This window comes from Anopheles arabiensis, chromosome 2 (genome assembly GCF_016920715.1).
Source record: "Anopheles arabiensis isolate DONGOLA chromosome 2, AaraD3, whole genome shotgun sequence".
Classification (NCBI taxonomy): Eukaryota; Metazoa; Arthropoda; class Insecta; order Diptera; family Culicidae; genus Anopheles; species Anopheles arabiensis.
In genome coordinates, this window is record NC_053517.1 from 111720156 (window position 1) to 111740839 (window position 20684).

A 20684-nucleotide genomic window follows, 5' to 3' on the forward strand; every position below is an offset into this window, starting at 1 on the left:
ATTCTGTTTTCAATCATTTTAGCTTCCGTTTTTTATGCTAAAATAACAATCTTATAAATATTCGTTCGTATAAAATTTGAGTACGCGGGGCATTCAAATTATGAAATACTGTCGAGTACGTTTACATTTAATGTTCTTATTTCTCTTTAACTTCTTAATTTATGACGTTTTTAGGAGCACAAGTCATACGAGTCTAGTTCCCATTTTTATAATAAAAATGTAGCATGTTTTCGCTAGCTACATATTTAATGCATTCATAAGAACTTTTACAAAGTCCTTTAGTTGGTCTTTGATTACAGATTATTGAACTGTTGAATGAATTGGTCATGCATCTTTTTTAATTAATTTATTCATACATGCGGACACGAGTGAAATTTTATTGTGAAAAGATTTCAACGTTTTAGTAGGAAGAAACGAAATAATGTAGGTAATAGACTAATTTTGTAATTAATGTAGTTTTAGAACAAATTTCACCCGTATTTCATGTATTTGAAATTTTAACGGGCAATCTCATATGCAGGTAAATTAAATCGGAGCGAGCTATTTATATGCACTGTAGTTTAGATTTGTTTGCTTACACATTTTACAGTGAAGTGGATATAAAAACTTTGGTGATTAAAAATGTCGTAAGTTGAATACGATGAAAAAAGTTCTAATAATTAAAAATCATATTGTTGTTATTCTTCTTCTTCTTCTTCTTCTTTTTCTTCTTCTTCTTCTTCTTTGGCTTAACAACCGTTGTTGGCCAAGGCCTGTAGCACTAATGGGCTTGACTGTCAGTGACTTATTTATTAAATAGCTGGATAGTCAGTCAGTATGAGGGCACGGTCCATTGAGGGCTTGAACCCATGACGGGAATGTTTTTTTAAATCGTACGGTATGACAACTGTACCATGAAACAAGCCCATTGTTATTATTATATGTATAATAATATTAAAAAGACAATAAATAACTTTTTCCGTTAGGATTGACCGATACCAAACAAGATAATATACTTGCCAAACGGAAAACTGCGAAATGACTGTTAAACGCACAAATACTTACCATCTTTTCGGTAGTAAAGAATTTCAAAATGTTTTTCTTCGCCTTTTCTTAGTGCTTCCTTTATAGAGTCCATGACACCGACGGAGGTCATTTGGCCCTGCAGGAAGTCGGTGCAGGCTGATCGCTGCATCACTTCCGCCCTGGTAAATCCCGTCATTTTGCAGAATCCATCGGAACAGAAGATAATGTGGCATGATTCTGGTTGTGCGTTCGCTACTAAAAAACTTCGATCTGCAAGTAGAAACGATAATTCAAGCTCTAGAATTCGATCGCTGCAGCGAAAGTAGCTAGTATGTAGAACAACTATTAGCATACGCCACAAAAAGACTAGTAATGTGAGTCATTATGCAGTAAGAAATTGAAGCAGAAATATTTGTGAAATACAATGTACGGTTTTTAGTATTTAGCAATAATACTTACTGTGTGTATCAAATTTTCGAATAATTGTTTCGATAAGCGTTGTTTTGGGAGCAACGTGTCCTCTGCGTACTGGCATTGTGCATCAATAATATTTTAATTGCGCTACTATTGAAAACAATCAATCGTGTCGAATTGATTGATATCACATTAATTAAATTTACTGCTATTCTCATTCAAGTATGCTGTACAGTATCACTTCACATTTCAGGCTGCAAACAACAATAGTTATTAGAACAATAATCAGTATGAGTGTATGCACTTGTATTGTTTTTTTGCTTATGGCAATGTTGTGGATTGATAGATTTGAAACATAATTTTGATTCGCAACAAACAACATCGATGGGAATTGAATATTTGATAATAGTTCAAATAAAAATGAATCTTTTGTTAACAAAATCTCTATGCTGTGTGTAACGAGTTGCTTGTGTAAGGTAAGCGCAGTTCCAAAGGCAGCTTTAATTCTAAAGGTGTGCAAACAACTATCCCTGGGGTAAGGTTCATTTGCTTTATTTTTATTTTATTGATTTTAATAATTCGCACCACTATTACCGCCCGAGTACGGGTAGCGAAACGCAACCAAGTTTGAAAAAAAGAACAGTACTAAAGAAGGGAACAAAGGGACAAATAGACAATAAAAACAACGACAAAAATAACAGCAAATGCAAATCGTTTTGAAAGTTGAGAGCTGATTGCATGACAATAAATAAATAGATCCGAATAAATACATGTAGACGGTGTGAAAATGCAACAAAATAACAGATCGTTGTATACAAACAACAAATAAACACTTTTCACTGCCTTGCGTTCAAGAACTAGTACATGAACTGAAACGCTAAATAGGACAACTATTTGCACATCGTCAAATCAATGGTACGATTTCTATGATGCCGTACAAAGTATCCTTTTGGAAATGTTCTCGCTCCTCGAAAAGTGGAACCGCATGATGTGCCATATACTCGATATCGTAGCAAATGCTGCTCGAGCCTCCACGCCAGGTATCACTTTCATGGCTGTATTTTACGTTCATTCACGCTCTCACGAATGGAATACATAATTGCTTATATACTCATGTAGTAAGCACTGCAGATGTCCATAACACGCTTTGTGTTGATAACTATTCAATGCCTTACTTCATTTTTAGGGAACGGTGACACTACACGCTTTTGCGCACTTCTGTGATAGCAGTTTTTCAGCTCTCTGCCATAGCAAAACAAAAAAGGAACAAAATGCTCCTGAAAAGGGTCCCTCCTTTTGCATGACGAACTCTTGTGACACTTTTCACCAACTTCTTCCCCTACACAACATTCTGTTTAATATTATTTTAATTTATTGAGTTTACTAAATAAACTGCACTGATGCTTTTCGGAACGATATTTTACAATTTCTCGCTATTTCTGTGACGTCATCGATATTCTTGGCCTGGGTCAGACCTTTTTTGTTCGTGCTATTAATCTGCACTGCACGTCCCCTCTGCTATGCGGATTGTTTTTTTGTGCACTCAATTATAACGCTTCATAATGAAATAGTGTAAAGAGAAGGCTCACGAGTCAGGAGCTTTTATAAGCGTAGATTGGTATTAACAAAGCCGAGGCGGATATGAACTCTCGTGAATTGTAAAATTCTGTACTCTGAGAATTTCCATAAAGTTTAGTACACAGAAAAGCATACGCCGGTACTATCACTTGTTATCCTTTGCGTCGAATAAATGTAATTGAGCGTACGGAAATGTATAATTTTGTGGCGCTTTCGAATATTGCCGTACCACGATGAACTGCGGAAACGCACAGCACTCGCACTCGTTTATTTTTGAACCTTTGTTCTATAATCACTAAGCGTTGAATAGGTGTAAAAAATGTACAAATGTAGCACGAAATTGAGCGTATCCTTGTGCAGAGGCAGGTGCCGCGCGGGCCGGACATGCGGGAACTATGACACTACACGGACGCGTGCAACTTCGCCTAAATGTCTGCATAAACTAACTGAAAATAAAGTAGTTAAATGCGGCTTCACAAACGTCATTTCTGTACAGGGGTTTTCACTTTGAATTTTCCAATGCCGCAATCTGCTTAGCAATAGCTCCATAAATATTTTCCCCAATTCTTATTGTGTAGTAGGTTACATTTTAATGAACGCAGGTGTTACTTTATAGTCGATAGTAAAATACAAGTTACTGTAAGCAAAACATGATATTCTCACTAGGAACGAAAGAAATAAGCATATCAATGCGGTATTTTGGAAAATTTCGGAAAACCCCTACAATCGGCTCTCGTGAGCGTAGGTAGTTTGTTTTGATCCCTGAAACCTAGAGAGCGAGAGAGAATGAAAGAAATAGAGAGAAAGAAAGAAAGAGAGAACGAGAGAAAGTGCGGCGTTTACCGAAGGATATGCTATTTCGACAAAAGTTCCAGAGGCTTTCTGTGTAAGGTATAAGCGCTTTATTTACTCAAATTTTCTTTTTCCCATCCGTCGCTTATACATTTTACTACTGTGTTGAGGGTGGTACGGCGGGTGGTGATTGTTGTTGGTATACGGGAAAAACTAACAAAAGAGACTACTGTCTTTCCACTACTGTTTTCGGTAGATTGATTGACGAATTTGCGGTTCACTTTACGTTTCGTATGGCAGAAATGATGTTGCAGAGACGCATGTTCTTTTTCTAGCCAATGGTTCTCGGTAGGATAGTTTTCTTATCAAAATGTCGTTGACTTTGGAGGAATCGTAGCTTTAAGAATTATTCTGCTTTTGCAAGTATATGCGTTGTGTATTAAACAGTACTGCTGGTAAGACCATGAATATGGCTCATAAGGTCAGCACAATGCAATCTGTAAAAAATATAAAATACGTTGTAAAACTTACGATACTGTCCATTTTAACCAATTGGGTGGAGTGCATTAAAATCATACCTTAGACATAATGAAACCCATGTAGCTCAAATCCAGCATAAGAAACACAAGGCCAAACGGTATGTTCGAGGACCACCAAAGGACGGTTAGTAAAGAAATTATTTGTAGTGCAATATATAGAATGCAGGTGTAGGTCAGGATAGTGAGAATAGCTTTTTTATAAAGTATTATCAAGTTTAAGATGGTTGGCTTTTGCGAATTTGTAATATTTGTCTTTATGCTGTGTCGAACATTTGCAATATTCGGAGTGACGGTTGTCGATGCTTCCAAAATATCACCTCCTGCAGCTGGATAGTAACCCTGCGTTGGATAATGAAAGTGATTTAAATTGGAGAAGAAAAAAAATCAACACCTTCCACAATACCTGCAGTTGGGCACATAGTTTAAAGATGTATTCGTTGAAGAGGATGGTAGTCATACATTTTAAATAAATCGAAATCACATAAGCTCGCGTTGCAATCTTCAGCAGTTTTATGACTGTTTTGATGTGTTCCTTATACGATTGAATTGCTGGTGGAAGGCCAAAAATATATTAAATTAAATTTATATTCAACATTTTCATGAAGATAAGGAAGATGGTCTTAAATTCACCTTCTATTTTGAAACTGTACGGTATAGAGCACAACTTCTGAAACGAGGTACTGCGTAACAGCACCTTTGCCTCAAAGTGAGACTTTTTTGGAATGTTCACAGAAGACATGATTGACGGTGTTCACTATGTATCGATATCACAGAAACTTTAACTCCACTGGTCGAAAAATCTCGGCACTGTATTTAAAAATTCGAAAAGATCTTCATGTTTGCGTTAGAGCAAATAGGAAATTCGACACACTCTCGTTCCGTCCTACGTGTTTACTACGACTGAGAAATCACTGCAGGTAGCAGCTCCGGTCGTGAGGATCATTTGCTGAAGATGTGTTGAATAAAGTCATACCGGACAATCGCGTAAGTAGCGTCACAGATTAAGTGAGTGCTTTTGAGCAAGGAAGAGACGGCAACACTATTTGGGCGTACCGTTCAGAACTGATAACTTCTGACCTTTTGGCATTAAATATTCAATAACATGCATCTACTTGGTGTTGGCGGTGCACATGCTTTTCAAAAGTGGCAGCGAATCAACAGCGGCAGTATGCGTTTACTGTTTTTGTTTCAGGAAGGAAATATGGTTTCAAGCAAGCATATTTTATCCGGTCATTTTTTACTGCTACAAAGTTAAATTTATGAAGGAGCTTCACGTTGCCAAAAATCACGTGAATGTTATTTCGATTCAATTACTTACCTAACATTCGACCTTATCGCTTCCTTATCGCTTGTGTTACACCGCCCCACACAAGTATAGTGATTGTTAACATTTGTACAAATAGGTACGAGGCACATGTTGACCATTTCCTGTTTCTCGCCAATATCGAGTGATTTTAGTGAATCAATCGTAGTTGCAGTAATGCAGAGTGCAATGAGATAATTTTTTTTTAAATTTCATCGTACACTATATGGCCATTGTTTGTACCTAATAACAGGGCTCTGCTCAGTTAGCATTGAGCAAATCAATCCATCAATGTCAGCTACTAGCCATGCTTGTGTGCTGCAAAAAGCTTATAAATATAAAATAGAACGTCATAAATATAAAATAGGATGTGTAATAAATTGATTTTGAACACGTGTAACGTATTTTTATTGTGATATATAAACGATCTGTAGTAATACTAGCTAGCGGTAGATGGCGCCAGTGTCGGTCAAGAAGAGCTGTCACAAAAGGTAGACAATGACATCAACAATGTCAAACAGGCAAATTGTGCTGCTTGGGCACTCGTCATTGATTTTTCTTGAAAAAAGGCAAAGAAGAAAAAGCTAAGAAAGATTATTAAGTTTATAAGTTAAGAAATAGCACAAAAATCGCTGCTAATACGTAGTAAAAACGTATGTAAATGTTTGTTTTGCATGTTTCGTGCTACAATGTGTGTCTAGTTTTGTGTGTGCGTGTTTATTTGCTTGTGTGTAAACGATATTTTGTAAAATAAATTTTCAACTAAAAGGTTGTATCGAACGTGTGCAAAAAACATACTTTTTCCTTCTTTCGGTAGTTGTTGTAGGAAGGGAACTAAGAATGTTTTTAAGTTGAATTGTACCTGTGCGAAGCAAATGTGAGTAGAAAAGGGCATTGGAGTGCCGAAGTGTCGCAAACAGGTGCATTTTCTTGCTGATGCAGACAAGCTATCTTGTTTGGTATTGCACGGGACGCTGAATGCTGTAGGTTGGCTATTTACACCCCCAACATCCCCTGTTTCTAGCTGTTGCACATTTTGCAGTACAAGATGGATGGTATACATCATAATGTGTTATCAGAAGAACTTTTGTTGTTGTCATCAGGTAAAGAGTTTTTTCGTTCCGCAACAAGTTAGTGGCACTTGGATGTAAATAGAGGAAACTAACCGCATAATAAAACAAGGGCGACATTGTATCCAGGAATGTAAAGAATTTGTATACGATTGAAATGCATAATGGTGTGCTTGGGCTTAAACGTAGTCTTTGTGTGCTTGTTGGTAGTTTGTGTGTTGCTTGAATCTTAACAAGGGTCTCTTCTACAGTAGCGCTCTTTCAACTTTCAATTTAACAAAATGTTTCCTATTGTAGATGATGAGAATGACGCAGATTTGGTTATCGATTATTTGAGCGAAGATCAATCCATCACTCCGAAATGCCCGGAAGCTTCGGCTTGCCCACAAGACATTGAGAATTACAATGATCTGAAGACAACAGGTGCAGGAAGCGTAATCGGATCGGCAAGAACGAACGGTAGCCACAACAGTGACGCGATTACAAATAACCACAGCAACATGGTGCCAATTATAAGTGTCACCCCTCACAGCCCTGGAGCCAAGTTCAACTTCCTTGGTAAGTCGAAATAATATACTAGCGATATGAGCTTCAAAATAAACTTTAAACAAAACATCCTTTTTGCAGAGGACACTCTTAATCAACTACAATGTCTCCGGGAAAGTGTAGCGCACATGAAAAATACCACACTACAAAATACGGCTCTAGGGGGCATTGGCTCAACTGTATGTAGCTTTGTTGTTATTGATACTTAATAATGCGATCCAGCAAGTGTTTATAAAATCTAAATCTACTCCATCTCCCAAGGTATCCTCGACAAAGCTCTTTTCCTCATGTCCTTCGCTGCCCGATCTAACCATAGCCAACCCTATCAACGTTTGGCCGCATCACCATGTGTTGTATGGGTTAAACAATGATAGGCGAAAATCATGGACGGCTATCGAGGATTTAACAGAGTGCACAAAATCATCACACAAAAGGTTTGGTTGTCGTTATCGAAATGACGATAAAACAGTAATGTAACTCATTGTAATTGTAATTGCAGTGTCAGTTTGTCGAGTCTCGACAGCGAAGAGCAGGAATCGTTGCGAGCAGCAGAACGGCTTCATAATCGAACTAGTCGAAATAGTACGGGTGGAATTTCGACACATTCTTTAAATGAGGCTGAACTAGCGGTTAGTGTTGATAAGAAACAAAAGAATCAAAATTGTTCGCATCCTTGTTGGACACATGAATTTATATTCTTATATATATTTGCAGAGAGACTTTGAGAAAGTAGTGGCCAAAAGAAATTTGGTTCCTGTGGTTCCAAGGATTCCGTTGCAGAAAAGCATATCGACTCCATCTATAGCTCCGGTTCGAAATCAAAATGTTAAGGAGGATAACCTAGTATCGTAAGTAGCCAATGTCCCCGTGCTTTGTAACTAAAAATATTAGCTATCATAAGGCAATCTCTTAGGTATAGCTGATGTGTGTTTTTCTTTCGACAATTTGGGTATATGATCCCTAGTTAAGCAGTGTAGTAATTCTTTATAGTTTGCAATATCAGATTCTGAGCATAATGCGATGTTTCAAATCCGGTTCCGTTCCCTGGGTGTAATATGAATTGGGTCCATCTAGCTATGAATTGCAATCCATGACAATTAATCATCGCATCCACTCAAACTTATCGTACACAATTACATATCGCAAGTTGTTGTCAATCGTAAATTGGCTACAGTTTAATTTTGATCATTTGGAAAATCGGCTTGTTATGCTTTATAATGTTGTATTTTCCTTTCTTTCCCTACAAAAAATCCTAAAATGGCAAGTTCGAGGCATCTTTCTGACAGTGAAGATGAAACTCATGATCGATCACTACTTTGTGTGAGAGATAAAAAGTAAGTGTGCCGTGTTGTTTAATCGATTTTGATTGATGTTGAATATTTTTAAGCGTTTTTATACAACGACTGAAACATCTCTTCTTCACTAGTGCCGCGTTACTATCCGATGTAATGTGAATGTAGTTGGTAGTTTGTTCATGTTTTACTGTCACACTAATGTTCGTACCTCTTTCAAAAGATTTCACATTTATTGGTTTGGGCCTATACCAATGATATGCCCATTCGCTATATTCTACTCTATACCTCTCTACTTCTTCTTGGGTTCCTATCTAGATTCTTACACCGGTCTAGATGATGTAACTATAATAGTTTGTTGTATATCTTTTAAAGGCCGGAGCAGGCTGACCATTTTTATCTTTTTTATGCTTTACCGATGTTTTTAATGTGTGTGTATACTTCATCCTTACATCGAATAAAATAATTAATATAACGGTTAATAAATACTTATGCAGAGGGTTTGGTTGAAATATTTTTCATTTCTATGGTATGGTTTTGCTCAAATCGATAATAAGTTAAACTGACGATTTCCTTTCTTTCTACAATACACTTCCAATTTAGTGAGGAATATCCCGAGCATCATGAAAAACGGCGTAAACGTGGGTCGTTATTCTTTCGTAAGAAGAAAGATAAATCAAAAACAAAAGGGCAATCTTCTGTTTGTGACGGTTTGTATAACAGTTTGTTTTACACGTAGTAAGTAATTTGACATTAATGCTAATATTTCATTGTAGCATGCGGAGCTGTAATAAACCTGGCTACATACAAAGAGCATGCCGTAGAATGCAAAGCAAAAATTGCAAAGGTATGTTTGAAGCTTACTTTCCTTCTGCACTATGCATCCATTGCCATGATATATTTCTCTTCCTCTATTTTCTAGAAATACTTTCAAGCTCAGCCAAAACCTAGCTCCAACAAGAAGAGCTCTGCCAACAGGTAATTAGATATTGTTTAAAGACGCTTTCTATGTCATGTACAATTTTTAGAAATTGAAATTGGCTGCATCAGTTTCATTCTAAATCGTATTGTAATGAGCCTGTCCATATATTGAATTTATATAAATAATGGATTACATTTTGGCCTGCAAATAATTTGGGTTTAATTTTTCTAATTTGCAACATACAAAAAGATTTGACTAACAAAAACGCAATTAGTGTCGCAAGACCGCTTAAATAAGGATTAAACTAAATTAAAACAAATTCCATGCATCCTTAATGAAATATTTGTATTTTTGCTTTTGATTATGAATTAAATTTTTGCATTGGTATGAACGTTGAAATTAGTTAAAAACTATGTTTTAGGAATGCATTTTCCAGTTGGTATAGTTTCTACGTTAATAACTCTGGCAAATAAACAAACTCGAATAATATCACTTACATTGTGAATGAGCTTGCTTTAAGCCTTATATTTCTTATATTTCGCCGTACGTTTGAGTATTAATTTCAACGTAATGTTTGGTTGCTTTTTATTGTATCAGTTCCGTTCCTAATTTAAGCTTGAAAGCCAATAATAAGTAGTTGTAATTTACGGCATGAACTATAGAAAATGATGCAAGAGTATGTGCGCTATTCACACAAGCAGTCGATAGTTAATGCTAATTCGCTTTGTATCATTATTGGTATACAAGATATTAGCCATTTTTATTGTTGCCCAAGCAAAAGAAAGCAGTTAAGAATGTACAGTAGGTGTTGGTCTTTTTTGAAGGTCACAGTTGGAACTAGTGCTAATACGAAACTGTCTTCTCTTGTCAGTTTGTTATGTTTTATACGGACTTATTGATCTACTAATGGTATATGTTGAGTTAGTATCCAGTTTCTGTGTCATATGTTTCATCAGCCGGGCAGTTATTTACTATCTATGAAAATTTAAACTCTGGGTAAAAATCTATTAAATGATCACAAATGTCTTTATTCTTATGTATTACTAACGCTAACCACCATTATGCATATTGCATTGTGTTAAAAATTAAAAAGTGGCAAAAAAATGACTGGATGTTACTCTCCGTGGCGATTGGTTGCTAACAAATTAGGCGTGGTATCACAACACGCTAGGTAACGCTAGTAAAAAACTTTTCACTCACTAACAACCTGATTATCTATCTATCTTCATTACCACCGCTATCCTTTTACTCCATAGTCTTCTTGTGAAGAAAACTATTGCTTTTTCCCTTCGAAAAATAAACACATTCTATTTCTTCTCTGTTCAGCGGTAGAATTCCTGAAAAAATGGTAGATAAATCTCTCACTATTTCTCTTCTCTTCATCTCTGTTAAACTTTCCTATTTGTCCGTATCTGTCTTCAACAAGTAAAATGCTACAACTTTCTGCTATGTTTGTGCGTGCAATTGGTACATGCATTTACCGTAAGACGCTATCGGTCGAAGCCTGATATACTATCCTGCCGCCCTTGATCTTTGTTTCTAGATTGCATTATTGCATTTGAACTTCATTCATACATAGATAAGCTGTTAGCTATGGTTATTATGTGTATTCGCAACAAAATGTGTGCATTGTTTTACATTTATAATTGTTTATATTAACGAAAGAAAATGAAGGAAACAGGCGCAACGCAGCTTATATTTTATTTTGCTGCTATTTTTGGATTATTATCCAAAAACAGCTTCTAAAGAAAGTAAGCAAAATGGAAAGATAAATGAGCTAGCATATTAGAGACTGAACAAACAAGCTTAAAGTAACAGCGGCAAGGCGAGATCGTTTTTTTTTACATTTCTTATAGAAGACCGTACTTAAAGCACATGTTTCTTTACTATACTGTCTGTTTTTTCTCTTCAATCTCTTCTGTATTCTCAATTGCAATCTTAAAAACCACATTCCACTGCGCACTCTCTTCTCTAAATATGTTTTAAAACATAGCGGCAGCAAATCGATGCCGATGTGTTCTACCCTTTTCAGAACTCTGCTATATTTTCTCTTTTATTTGCTATTTGCAACTTTTGTTTGTGTGTTATAATCTTCGTTATTTGCTTTGCAATTTTCTGTTGCGGACCGTGTGGTCATTTTTTTTATTTATACGTTTTCATGTGTTTTTTGTATTTACTTTCGCTTGCTATAGCCACAATTCCTCGCAACACGATGATCAGGGTAGAGACTATTATGATGGAAACGTGCATAATGATAACGCTAAGTGAGTATATATTGAATAGAAAAAGAAAGATATCTTTAAATGAGTTTGTGTCATCTTTTGCTCTCTTTTTGTAACTTTTTTATAACTATGAATGTATTTGTATTGAGTATTTATTTTTCCTACATCGTAAAAGGATCTCATTATTTTAATGCATTATGAAATAATACACAAAGCATATCTAAAACATTAAAATCGCATGCAGAAAATGTGTATATGTCGATGCTTCAAGATCATCGAATTATTTTATTAAATATTCAATACACAGTACCGGTGTGGGTGATGCTTCATCTACTGGTACTGATATCTAGGAAAATGTGAATTCAAACTTATGCATTCGTTACTTGCATTGCAGTTATTCTGACGACGTGCCGCTAATAAGAGACGAATTTCTGCACGAAGCGCCTATTGGCCCACATGATCTGGGTGCTGAACCTATCTTAGGCGTTGCAATCGATGAACATGACTCGTGGAGCCCCAGTGTCCCCAAAGAAGTTGTTAAAGCATTAAAAGATAAACAGGTGAGTAGTATATAGTTGAGAAAATGCGGATTCGTTGTAATACGTTGTTGAAACCTCCCAATACTTTATTATCTTTTTCTCTGATTGCTTAGGTGAAACGACAAGAACACATTTATGAATTTATCATGACTGAGAAGCATCATGTTCAAACATTACTAGTCATGCAGAAGGTATTTGTGGAGAGTCTTCAGAAACACTTCAGCCATCTGAACCTAGAACGGATGTTTCCCCGACTTGTTGAGTTAACCGAGTTACATACGGGATTTCTTCGTAAGCTGAGATTAAAACAAAGAGAACATCACGTAGTTGACAGCATCGCCGACATCTTGCTCGATTTCTTTTCCTCTATGTCGGCTCAAAAGCTTAAAAGCGCTTATGGTGAATTTTGTTCAAATCATCGATCTGCATTGGATACGTTCAAGTGTTATATGACTGGCGACAACGTTTTTGCTGAATGGTATAAGCATTGTCAGCAGAATCCACTTTTAAAGAAGAAAGGCATTCCTGAGTGTATTCTGTTTGTCACTCAGCGCCTAACTAAATACCCTTTGTTGATCGATCCGTTGTTGAAGAGTTCTCGCGAGGATAAAATTGAACAAGAGAAGCTACAGAAAGCGATGTCGCTGGTAAAAGAGATACTAGTTGATGTGGATGCTAGGGTGGCCGATAAGGAGAAAGAGGATCGTCAATTAGAGATATTCAAAAGAATCGATGCCAAGTCTTGTGCTACATTTAAAAAGGACAAATTCAAAAAGTCGGACATAATATCGTGTAACAGAAAATTGAGGTAAATACTGAAAGGGGATACTTTAACGAATGGATATAGATATGAAATGCCGAAACCGTTACAGATTTGAGGGAGTGGCCACTCTGATGCAAGGACGATCGAAAATGCAGACCGTGCTGGTGGTTGTCTTGTCGGATTGCCTGTTTTTTCTTTTAGAAAACTCGCATAAATATTCATTTTTCACTCCCGAGAATAAGGTATGCCTGTTATGGCGCTTTATCGATGTAACGGATCAGTATAATCGAACACGATGTTTAATGTATATTTGTTTGTATTTCAGGCTGGTGTTGTTTCATTGCAAAAGCTTTTAATTCGCGAAAAGGCTGGTACAGAATCAAGAGGTATTTACATAATATCTTCTAATCCGGCTTATCCGGAAATGTACGAACTGAAGGTACAAAATCCAAAAGATAAAAATGTATGGATTCAATCAATACGGTACGCATTATAATTTGGTTGTAGTATTTGCATATTTCATATTTCCCTGACGTAATCATTTTGGTTTTTATTGTTTGTTTGCTATAGCGCTGCTGTCATCGACTGTCCCTCGGATGAGTCGGAAGCAGAAGACTACATGAGCATGGAACAGCGACAAAAAATCATAGATCTGAAGCAAGCCAATATGAGAGAAATAATTTGTAAGTATATTATTTATTACGAAAGCAACTAAAGTATGTGTCGTTCTTAGAACTGTGTCATATTGTGTTGTCACATCAAAAGAATTAAGCTACACTTGCTGTAAATTAGTATTCAAAACGGATCCTCTATCTCTTGCTAGATTGCACCTTTCTTCAACTGATTTAAATGGCTTAATCTATTGAACTGTGTTATGTTTAAATATATGGCAGATCTAATGTGACAGCGTTTCATAATTGAAATTATTTATTCGTGGCGCATAATTGTTTGACATATTTAAAACATGTAATCCATCCGTACTATTAAAACGTCGTGACAACAACAAGTAATAGTATTTTACATTGCATTGAATATATGTGATGTACGTATACAAGTACAATAATGCGATAGTTCGACATACTGTTAACATGGAAGATAGACAGCAAAGCATATTTTGATACAGTTGACTTATTGATATTTTGGCATTTGTCAGTTTTTTTTCAAATATTTTGCTATTAATTCGTACAGGTTTGACTTTTTCAAAGACATTCTGAATACTTAAAGTAACTTTGCGCCTTAAGAAATGTATGGCTATTTATTCTTATGTTTGTAAAGTGGCAAACAGATCTTTATACACGACGTGTTGAAAACGACATCGAATGCTAACAAAATGACAGTCTTATATAGCTAGGAATTGGTGTACTAAATATAGATTGCTTGTTCTGTTTCTAACATTTCTACGCTGAAGCTCTCGGAACAACCGAATTGGAAGGTAATATTCTAAATCTTCGATTGATCGCGTCGTATATTATTTAGCATTATTATTGTATAAGTGGAGTGCATGAGCAGTTTTGGCATATTTCAAAGTTTTATTGACCTTTTATGTAGTTTTTTTTGTTTTTAATTAGATTGAATTTAAACACTGTGATATTTATTGATGATAACGTATGAGCAAATCATAATGAGGGTTAACAATATTAGTTCAATCCAGTTAAATCTACAGAACAATTAACCCCCACCCCTCCTTTCGACAGGTAAAATGCGACAGAAAGACTTTGAGCAAGCCATATTGCTCGAAGAAAAGATTGCACTGCAGCTGAGCTTGTTGCTGGATAATGAGCAAAACGCTGAGCAGCTGGGTCCCGCTGTAGAGTCTTTTATCTCGAACTACGGATCGTATAGAGATCTTATTTCCGATGACTGTGATACTATAGAAATATGGAAACGGGTGTTGAACTCTATTCAAGAAATAAGTTCTCTGGCTTCATCGCTCTATACGGCTGCTACGGGATTACCGCTATCTAGGTCCAGTAGCTCGGTTGGCGAACGTCAGAGTGAGTTGTTTATATCTCCTACTTTACCAAAACGAGCAGAAACGTTTGGTGGATTTGACGAACGTCGATCCAAGCAACTTATCACAGCTGCAGGAACTGGTGGTGGTAATTTGACAATGCACAGTGTCAACTCAAGAGATGCCGTTCTTTCAACATTATCTGCTGGATATTTTACCAACCGCGAAACGTATGAGAAACGCGAACAACAGACAAATGCTCATTCCTCGTCCTCCCCGTTGGACGTGGAGGCATTGTTGATGCTGGCTAATCCGTACGGTCAACAGAAACTTTTGGGCAGCAGCAACGCCCCAGAGGGGATCACATCTGACCTAGCCAAAGATCAGAATTACGCAGCATTACACGTATCACATCATTTGCATACCCTGCTTTGCATTATTTCACAACAAATGACAACTATTCAGAGCCTGCAACATCAGTTAAACAATTATCGCGAAAATCCAAAAACTCTGTATCGGCATAACGACCAGCTGGAAGAGCTGCGCAACTTACAGGATAAATTACAAGAGGAAAAGACAGCTTGGCAAAAGCAAAAAGAACAAGAGGAGCGAGAGCTCGAAGAAACTAAAAAGTCACAAAAAGCACAACAGGAACAAATACGAGCTGAGCAGGAAGATATCAGACAGCAACGCGAACAGTTGTATCGCAAGATGGAAATATTATCCAGCCAAGGACTTTTGCTTTCACCCAGCGTAAGTATACTTTTAATTGTTTGAACAATTTGATTTCGATATCATTTTATATTTTGCACTCACACTCATACCATCATACCATCAACAATTGCAGGTTGCGCTACCAATACCAACCGGGGTAGTTACTTCTTTAGACGAGGCTCTAAGTGTTAGTGAAGAGCATCACGTTGATAGTGCGTTCGCTGGAAGCATCCCGGCAAGTTCGATGATTGGATCTTCTGTTACAATCGATCGCAAAAAGGATAAATGGCGAACAGCAAGCAGTGCGTATTGTATTGGAAATTGTAACGTTTTGGATTTAATTTGATTGTAAAATTTCTTCCGACTGTATTTTAGTCACGAAGACACCTCCAGCTAACTTAGTGAGCGCAACCAATGCAGCAAAGATCAATGCAACAAACATAAAACAGCAGCTCCCGTTAAAACTATCCTCGTTATCTAGGTAAGGCTTAAGGGTAAGGGATGAGAGGAGGGAATTTATTATTTAAAAATAATATGTTTGTTGTAGTACAAAGGCTGGTTCTACTGCATGTAACATGGTAATGTCACCTAACAGTGGTAATGTAGCTGCGGCTGCTCATGGAACAAATAGTGGTGTGACACAAATGTTTCCCTTGAAGCTTGCAGACAAGAAGGTATGCGTGGCGTTCGTTAGTTGAAATTGTACATTGTATTAATGGTGCATTTATTGTTAAGATTTCTTCCACTGGTACTCCGAATCATTCACGGACCGGCAGCAGTCCTGCCGTGATACAGCAGCAAATTCAAGTACAATCGGGCAATCCTGCTACTAGGTATGTCTTCTATAATTTGGTACCTAATTTTACGTTCTTTTGTGCTAATGTTATTAATGTAATGTGCAGAACCAATACCTATCCAAAAATACCTGAACGCTTTCGCCTAAGAAGTTCGGACAACTATCCTCTTTCATCTGGCACCACGGCCAATTCGCCTGTTCCTCAAACGTATCAGTATTCGCCGTCGACACACTCTATGGGAGCAATGTCTTCGACTCCTCCGCCACTCGTTCCTGCTAGAAACACGGCTCACCACGAATCAACCGGACAGCGTACTTCCTCGCCAATATCCTCCCGTCATCCTAGCCTGCAATCTCCTCCTAAATCATCCGACACTACGACAAGTAAAAGTGACAGCAACAACAAAGCCAAAGAGGAAGAAGTTATGTACTTTTGATATACGCCAGTCGAGGTAGAAATCTAAGAACATACCATTCTGCTTTGGTTTTCGTCAATAAGTAAACAAACATTCCGCTTCATCATTCCTCGTCATGATTTAGACTTCTTTAAAACACTGAGCTCAGCTGTATGAGTATTAGTTGGTGTGACTGAAACCCCCCAAAAAGAAATGCATGCAATTCAATAGGTGATGGAGAGTTACTGTACTTAATTCTACATTATGGCCTATATCAAGTATTTTACGTAATGGTTATGAAAGACCATTAGGAATGAATGTTACATTAATGTCAAATATATGTGTTATTGAGATGTGCTGCTAATTGATAAAACGTGTATGGCATCTTTACGATGTAAAATGTGGGTAGCGATGAGAGCTGTTGTATTGAAGTAGAGCGACTTTAGTGATAGCGTGAAACATAGTGTTAGTTGAACGTGTTTTATATGTTTTATGGACATACGACTAACAAGAAGGATTAGTATGATATGTTTTCCGCAATGATATCTATCATGAGTAACGAAGCGTATATTAATAATTCAGCAAGAAATCGTGTTTCGTCAACATTTTAACCCATTTTTTTTTATTACCGCGCGCGTCTGTTTGTCGATCCTTCAATCACACTGCTCGACACACTTTTGTTTGGAATCACCGAACCTTCCATTACTACTACTCCTATCTACTTAGCACAACTTCTTATGAGTGATGAACTGTTTGAACTAAAACTGATTTATTGATACTGTGATGACGTTTTTGTCGGTTTGAGAAATCGTAAAAAAGTATTTTTCCCCCCTGGACTAGCAGAGACTAGAAAGATATATGAATTTTATTATTCTTCAACTTGTTCGCCCATGCACATCAATGGCAGTATGTGTTCATGGTAACTCCTATGTAGAATGTACCTAGAACTATATAATGCAAGCATGACTGTAAGACTGTACTGAACAAAAACTAGCCCTGTTTTAATTAAATGCGTAATTGTTAGCAAGAATAGTACTGGATTTCTATTCAACATTTGAAACTGTATATTCTACAAAGTGTATTAAAATATAACTTTGCGTCGAAAAAAAAAACGATATACTAACGTACATTAACACATACCCAACAAACGCACATGTACACTACAATCACTTAGGGACAATATATAGTAAATCATAAAACATCCTAAATGACATGAAAGGAAATTGTTTTTACCTAACTTCCACTACTACTGCTATTACTGCTATTACAAATACCACTTAAAATAATACCGATAATAATAATAATAGTGTTTAGTAGCAGTATAAAAGTTAAAGTAAAGCAAACCATTTGATTTAAACAAACAATCTGCCAAGGTAAAAGATGGTTAAAAAACAATATCTGTGTACAGACAAAAGCAAACCAAATGACGGAGGGTGTGACAAAAAAAAACGCTACAAAGGATGTCCTCAAAACTACAATGCTCTGTTTAGCTAACTTCTTGACAATACAATTATTGAATTTTATAAATGGTTAATAATGAAATGTTGCTATAAAAGAAATCTTAAATCAAACGAACGCTAGGAATGAAAATGAAGAAACTCAACGTGTAGTACGAATGAGAATGAATATTAAGGGGCTAGCAGAAAGCAAAAGAATGGCAGTATGTAGGAATCAACACTCGTAAGCAAACAAAATCATGCGAGTAACAAAAAACAAATAATATGATTATAAAAATAGAATGGCCGCCTGAGGCCGGCCAACATGATTCCACACTACTCGAATGCAATCACCAATGTGAAAGTTGTGTACTATTACGTAAATAAAATGTATTTGTAATATGATTAAGGACACAAGAGAACATAAAATCCCTTCGCATATGAACCATTCTTTTCGAACAACCCTCTTCGTAAGTGTACATTGTAAGAGTTTCGTCTAGTTTTGAGGGAAGAACACAAAGCTCCATTTTATCGGAACATATATTCAAACATATGAATACCAATGTGTTAATGCATACATTCATGTATATAAACCCTATGTATAGCATATGATGGCGTATCAAGTAATATGAAAAAGACTATAAACTGCTCAATCATTTTACACACTATTTATATCGAGAAACGGAAACAAACACTGAAGCGCTAAAGCCTTTGGCACATGTTGTTAACATTCCTTCCTACATTGTTCTTTAGACATGAGAAACTCAATAATCATATTTATTGAAATGATCGTTGAATGCCTAGTGCGCCTCCTAAGCTATGGATCTGGTGATAAGATGATGTATGTAACATGTTGTGTTCTGTTGCAGAATGCCAATTGCAGGCAAAACAATATAAATGGAGAAAACATGCTTTGTATCCACATTTCACGCATTGTTCTAATCAGTCCCATCATGTAAGAATGCTCAGCTCGCATTAAGTTGATCAGAAACCGGTCTCAAACGAAAAGATTTCTTATCTACCACCTGCAGAACCGCACATTAACGCTGTTTCCGTTTAGTTAATTTACCTTCGCTAATGTGGTTTAACTGTTTGTACTTTGTTGAAGGTAGGGTGGCGTTTCAACGAATACGTTGTTGGATAGCAAACAACAATAGACGTTAGAAAGCGAAGAATTAACGAGCATATTGTGTCACTCAATCCACCGAATTTCTCTACTAGAAGGAAAAGAACACTGCAAAACAATCATGAATTTAGACTGTCGAGAATGTAACGGCTTATTCAAATGTCAAATAGAATGGGTAGCGTGTATCGTGTAATAAGCAAGAAAAAAAAAACACTGTTAAACCAGGCGAAGAGAAAGGTATATTTAAAAAAAGGCAAATACTTTAAATTGTTACGAAATAATTGTATGTGAAGAAAGCAACAGGCGGAGTAACTATCGCTGCAGACAGACGTGTGTATCCGTAGTAGGATTTGTGTTGACTTCACTCACTCGATGGATTAGTAGTGGATCTTCTATAAAATTTTAACAAACAATCGTTGCCTGGGTCATTAGTGACAATACAGAATGTTGAACAAACTTTGTCTTCAGAAGCAACTATTTCTTCCTCCTTACTTCTTAATCCCTTACAAAGAATGAATACATATATTGCACATTATATTGCATAATATTTTAACAGTTAATGTATTTACGCGATCAGTATTGTTGTCTGATGAGTGTTACATACCCACCCACTTCCCCCAGACATACACGCGCATACACACATACATGCATTCACGACACGCATTGGACACACCACAATCAGGCCAACACACTACACACAACATACCAGCGATCAGCTTAAGCAAACGGTGTACCATTATGAATCAGTTGAGTAGTGAAGATTATTTGAAGAAATAAATGTACCAGTACCACAAACGGACTAATAAATTGAACTGTAAACCATGTACACAGCAAACAAAAGAAAAATGGAATGCAGCTGAAAAACAGCTCCTGCTATTTGCCACACACACATACACACGTACACACACACAAATTTTCGACGGCGGAAATGTTATTGAAATGTTATCATTCAATCACTGTTGAAATGTTAGAATAAATATGAACGAACAGATGAGAAACTCAATAACCGATTGTAGAGCGGAATGTTATTTTCGATCGTTTCGTTTTTGGTCCCTTCTTATCAACTGATGCAAAAATAAAAAGGAAAAGAATTCATCATCGTATTGTGTTTGGGAAGCATTCTATGACGTTTTTTTTAAATAATCGAATGGAGTAAATTTTTTTTCGTAGTGGCTTGTCACTGTTTTTAAGCTGATTAGAGCCACATTACATCATGAGCTTTGATCGTCACTGTGGTTCGGACATGGCTTACCGCAACAATAAAAATATTGCTTGGGATCG

At 36.6% G+C, this 20684-nt stretch overlaps 2 protein-coding genes and 1 long non-coding RNA gene across 24 annotated transcripts in view; 1 reads left to right on the top strand and 2 right to left on the bottom strand.

Annotated features, from left to right (window-relative positions):
- LOC120908670 (potassium voltage-gated channel subfamily H member 6) overlaps positions 1-5317 on the bottom strand; it is a 28423-nt gene extending 23106 nt beyond the window's left edge. For 6 of the 14 annotated variants that reach the window (XM_040319904.1, XM_040319908.1, XM_040319907.1 and 3 more), the window contains exons 1-6: positions 4959-5316; positions 4732-4877; positions 4368-4667; positions 3227-4286; positions 1465-1673; positions 1045-1275 (exon numbers count right to left, since the gene is read on the bottom strand). In XM_040319904.1, the coding sequence (XP_040175838.1) occupies positions 1045-1275; positions 1465-1540 (307 nt within the window). In that variant the 5' untranslated portion in view covers positions 1541-1673; positions 3227-4286; positions 4368-4667; positions 4732-4877; positions 4959-5316. The other 8 variants (XM_040319898.1, XM_040319900.1, XM_040319899.1 and 5 more) reach the window with 8 other exon arrangements.
- Positions 5318-6182: 865 nt separating this feature from the next.
- LOC120908672 (rho guanine nucleotide exchange factor 18) lies at positions 6183-20409 on the top strand. Of its 9 annotated transcripts, XM_040319914.1 has the most exons (26): positions 6222-6284; positions 6449-6508; positions 6619-6734; positions 6999-7259; positions 7329-7426; positions 7509-7681; positions 7747-7876; positions 7962-8095; positions 8513-8581; positions 9143-9249; positions 9316-9386; positions 9462-9517; positions 10555-10632; positions 11654-11725; positions 12078-12243; positions 12336-13030; positions 13095-13227; positions 13311-13468; positions 13556-13668; positions 14394-14417; positions 14680-15689; positions 15784-15952; positions 16026-16131; positions 16198-16324; positions 16386-16483; positions 16553-20409. In XM_040319914.1, the coding sequence occupies exons 3-26, from the start codon at positions 6680-6682 to the stop codon at positions 16881-16883; spliced, it is 4434 nt and encodes a 1477-aa protein (XP_040175848.1). In that variant the 5' UTR covers positions 6222-6284; positions 6449-6508; positions 6619-6679; the 3' UTR covers positions 16884-20409. The 9 variants fall into 9 exon arrangements, with proteins under 9 accessions (XP_040175854.1, XP_040175847.1, XP_040175846.1 ...); XM_040319913.1 differs by having other exon boundaries at positions 6201-6508; positions 6656-6734; XM_040319920.1 differs by lacking the exons at positions 6449-6508; positions 6619-6734 and having other exon boundaries at positions 6183-6284.
- On the bottom strand, positions 16354-20642 carry LOC120908678. The gene is made up of 2 exons (XR_005741161.1): positions 20392-20642; positions 16354-17034 (listed from the first exon to the last, which is right to left on the bottom strand). It is a non-coding gene; the product is annotated as an uncharacterized LOC120908678 (long non-coding RNA).
- Between the last annotated feature and the right edge of the window lie 42 nt (positions 20643-20684).

Excerpts from the sequence above, each read along its gene's own strand:
- LOC120908672 (XM_040319912.1), top strand. The coding sequence starts at position 6,680 with ATGGATGGTATACATCATAATGTGTTATCAGAAGAACTTTTGTTGTTG. Across the intron at positions 7,260-7,328 it reads AGCCAAGTTCAACTTCCTTG|AGGACACTCTTAATCAACTA; the intron begins GTAAGTCGAAAT and ends TCCTTTTTGCAG. Across the intron at positions 7,877-7,961 it reads TAAATGAGGCTGAACTAGCG|AGAGACTTTGAGAAAGTAGT; the intron begins GTTAGTGTTGAT and ends ATATATTTGCAG.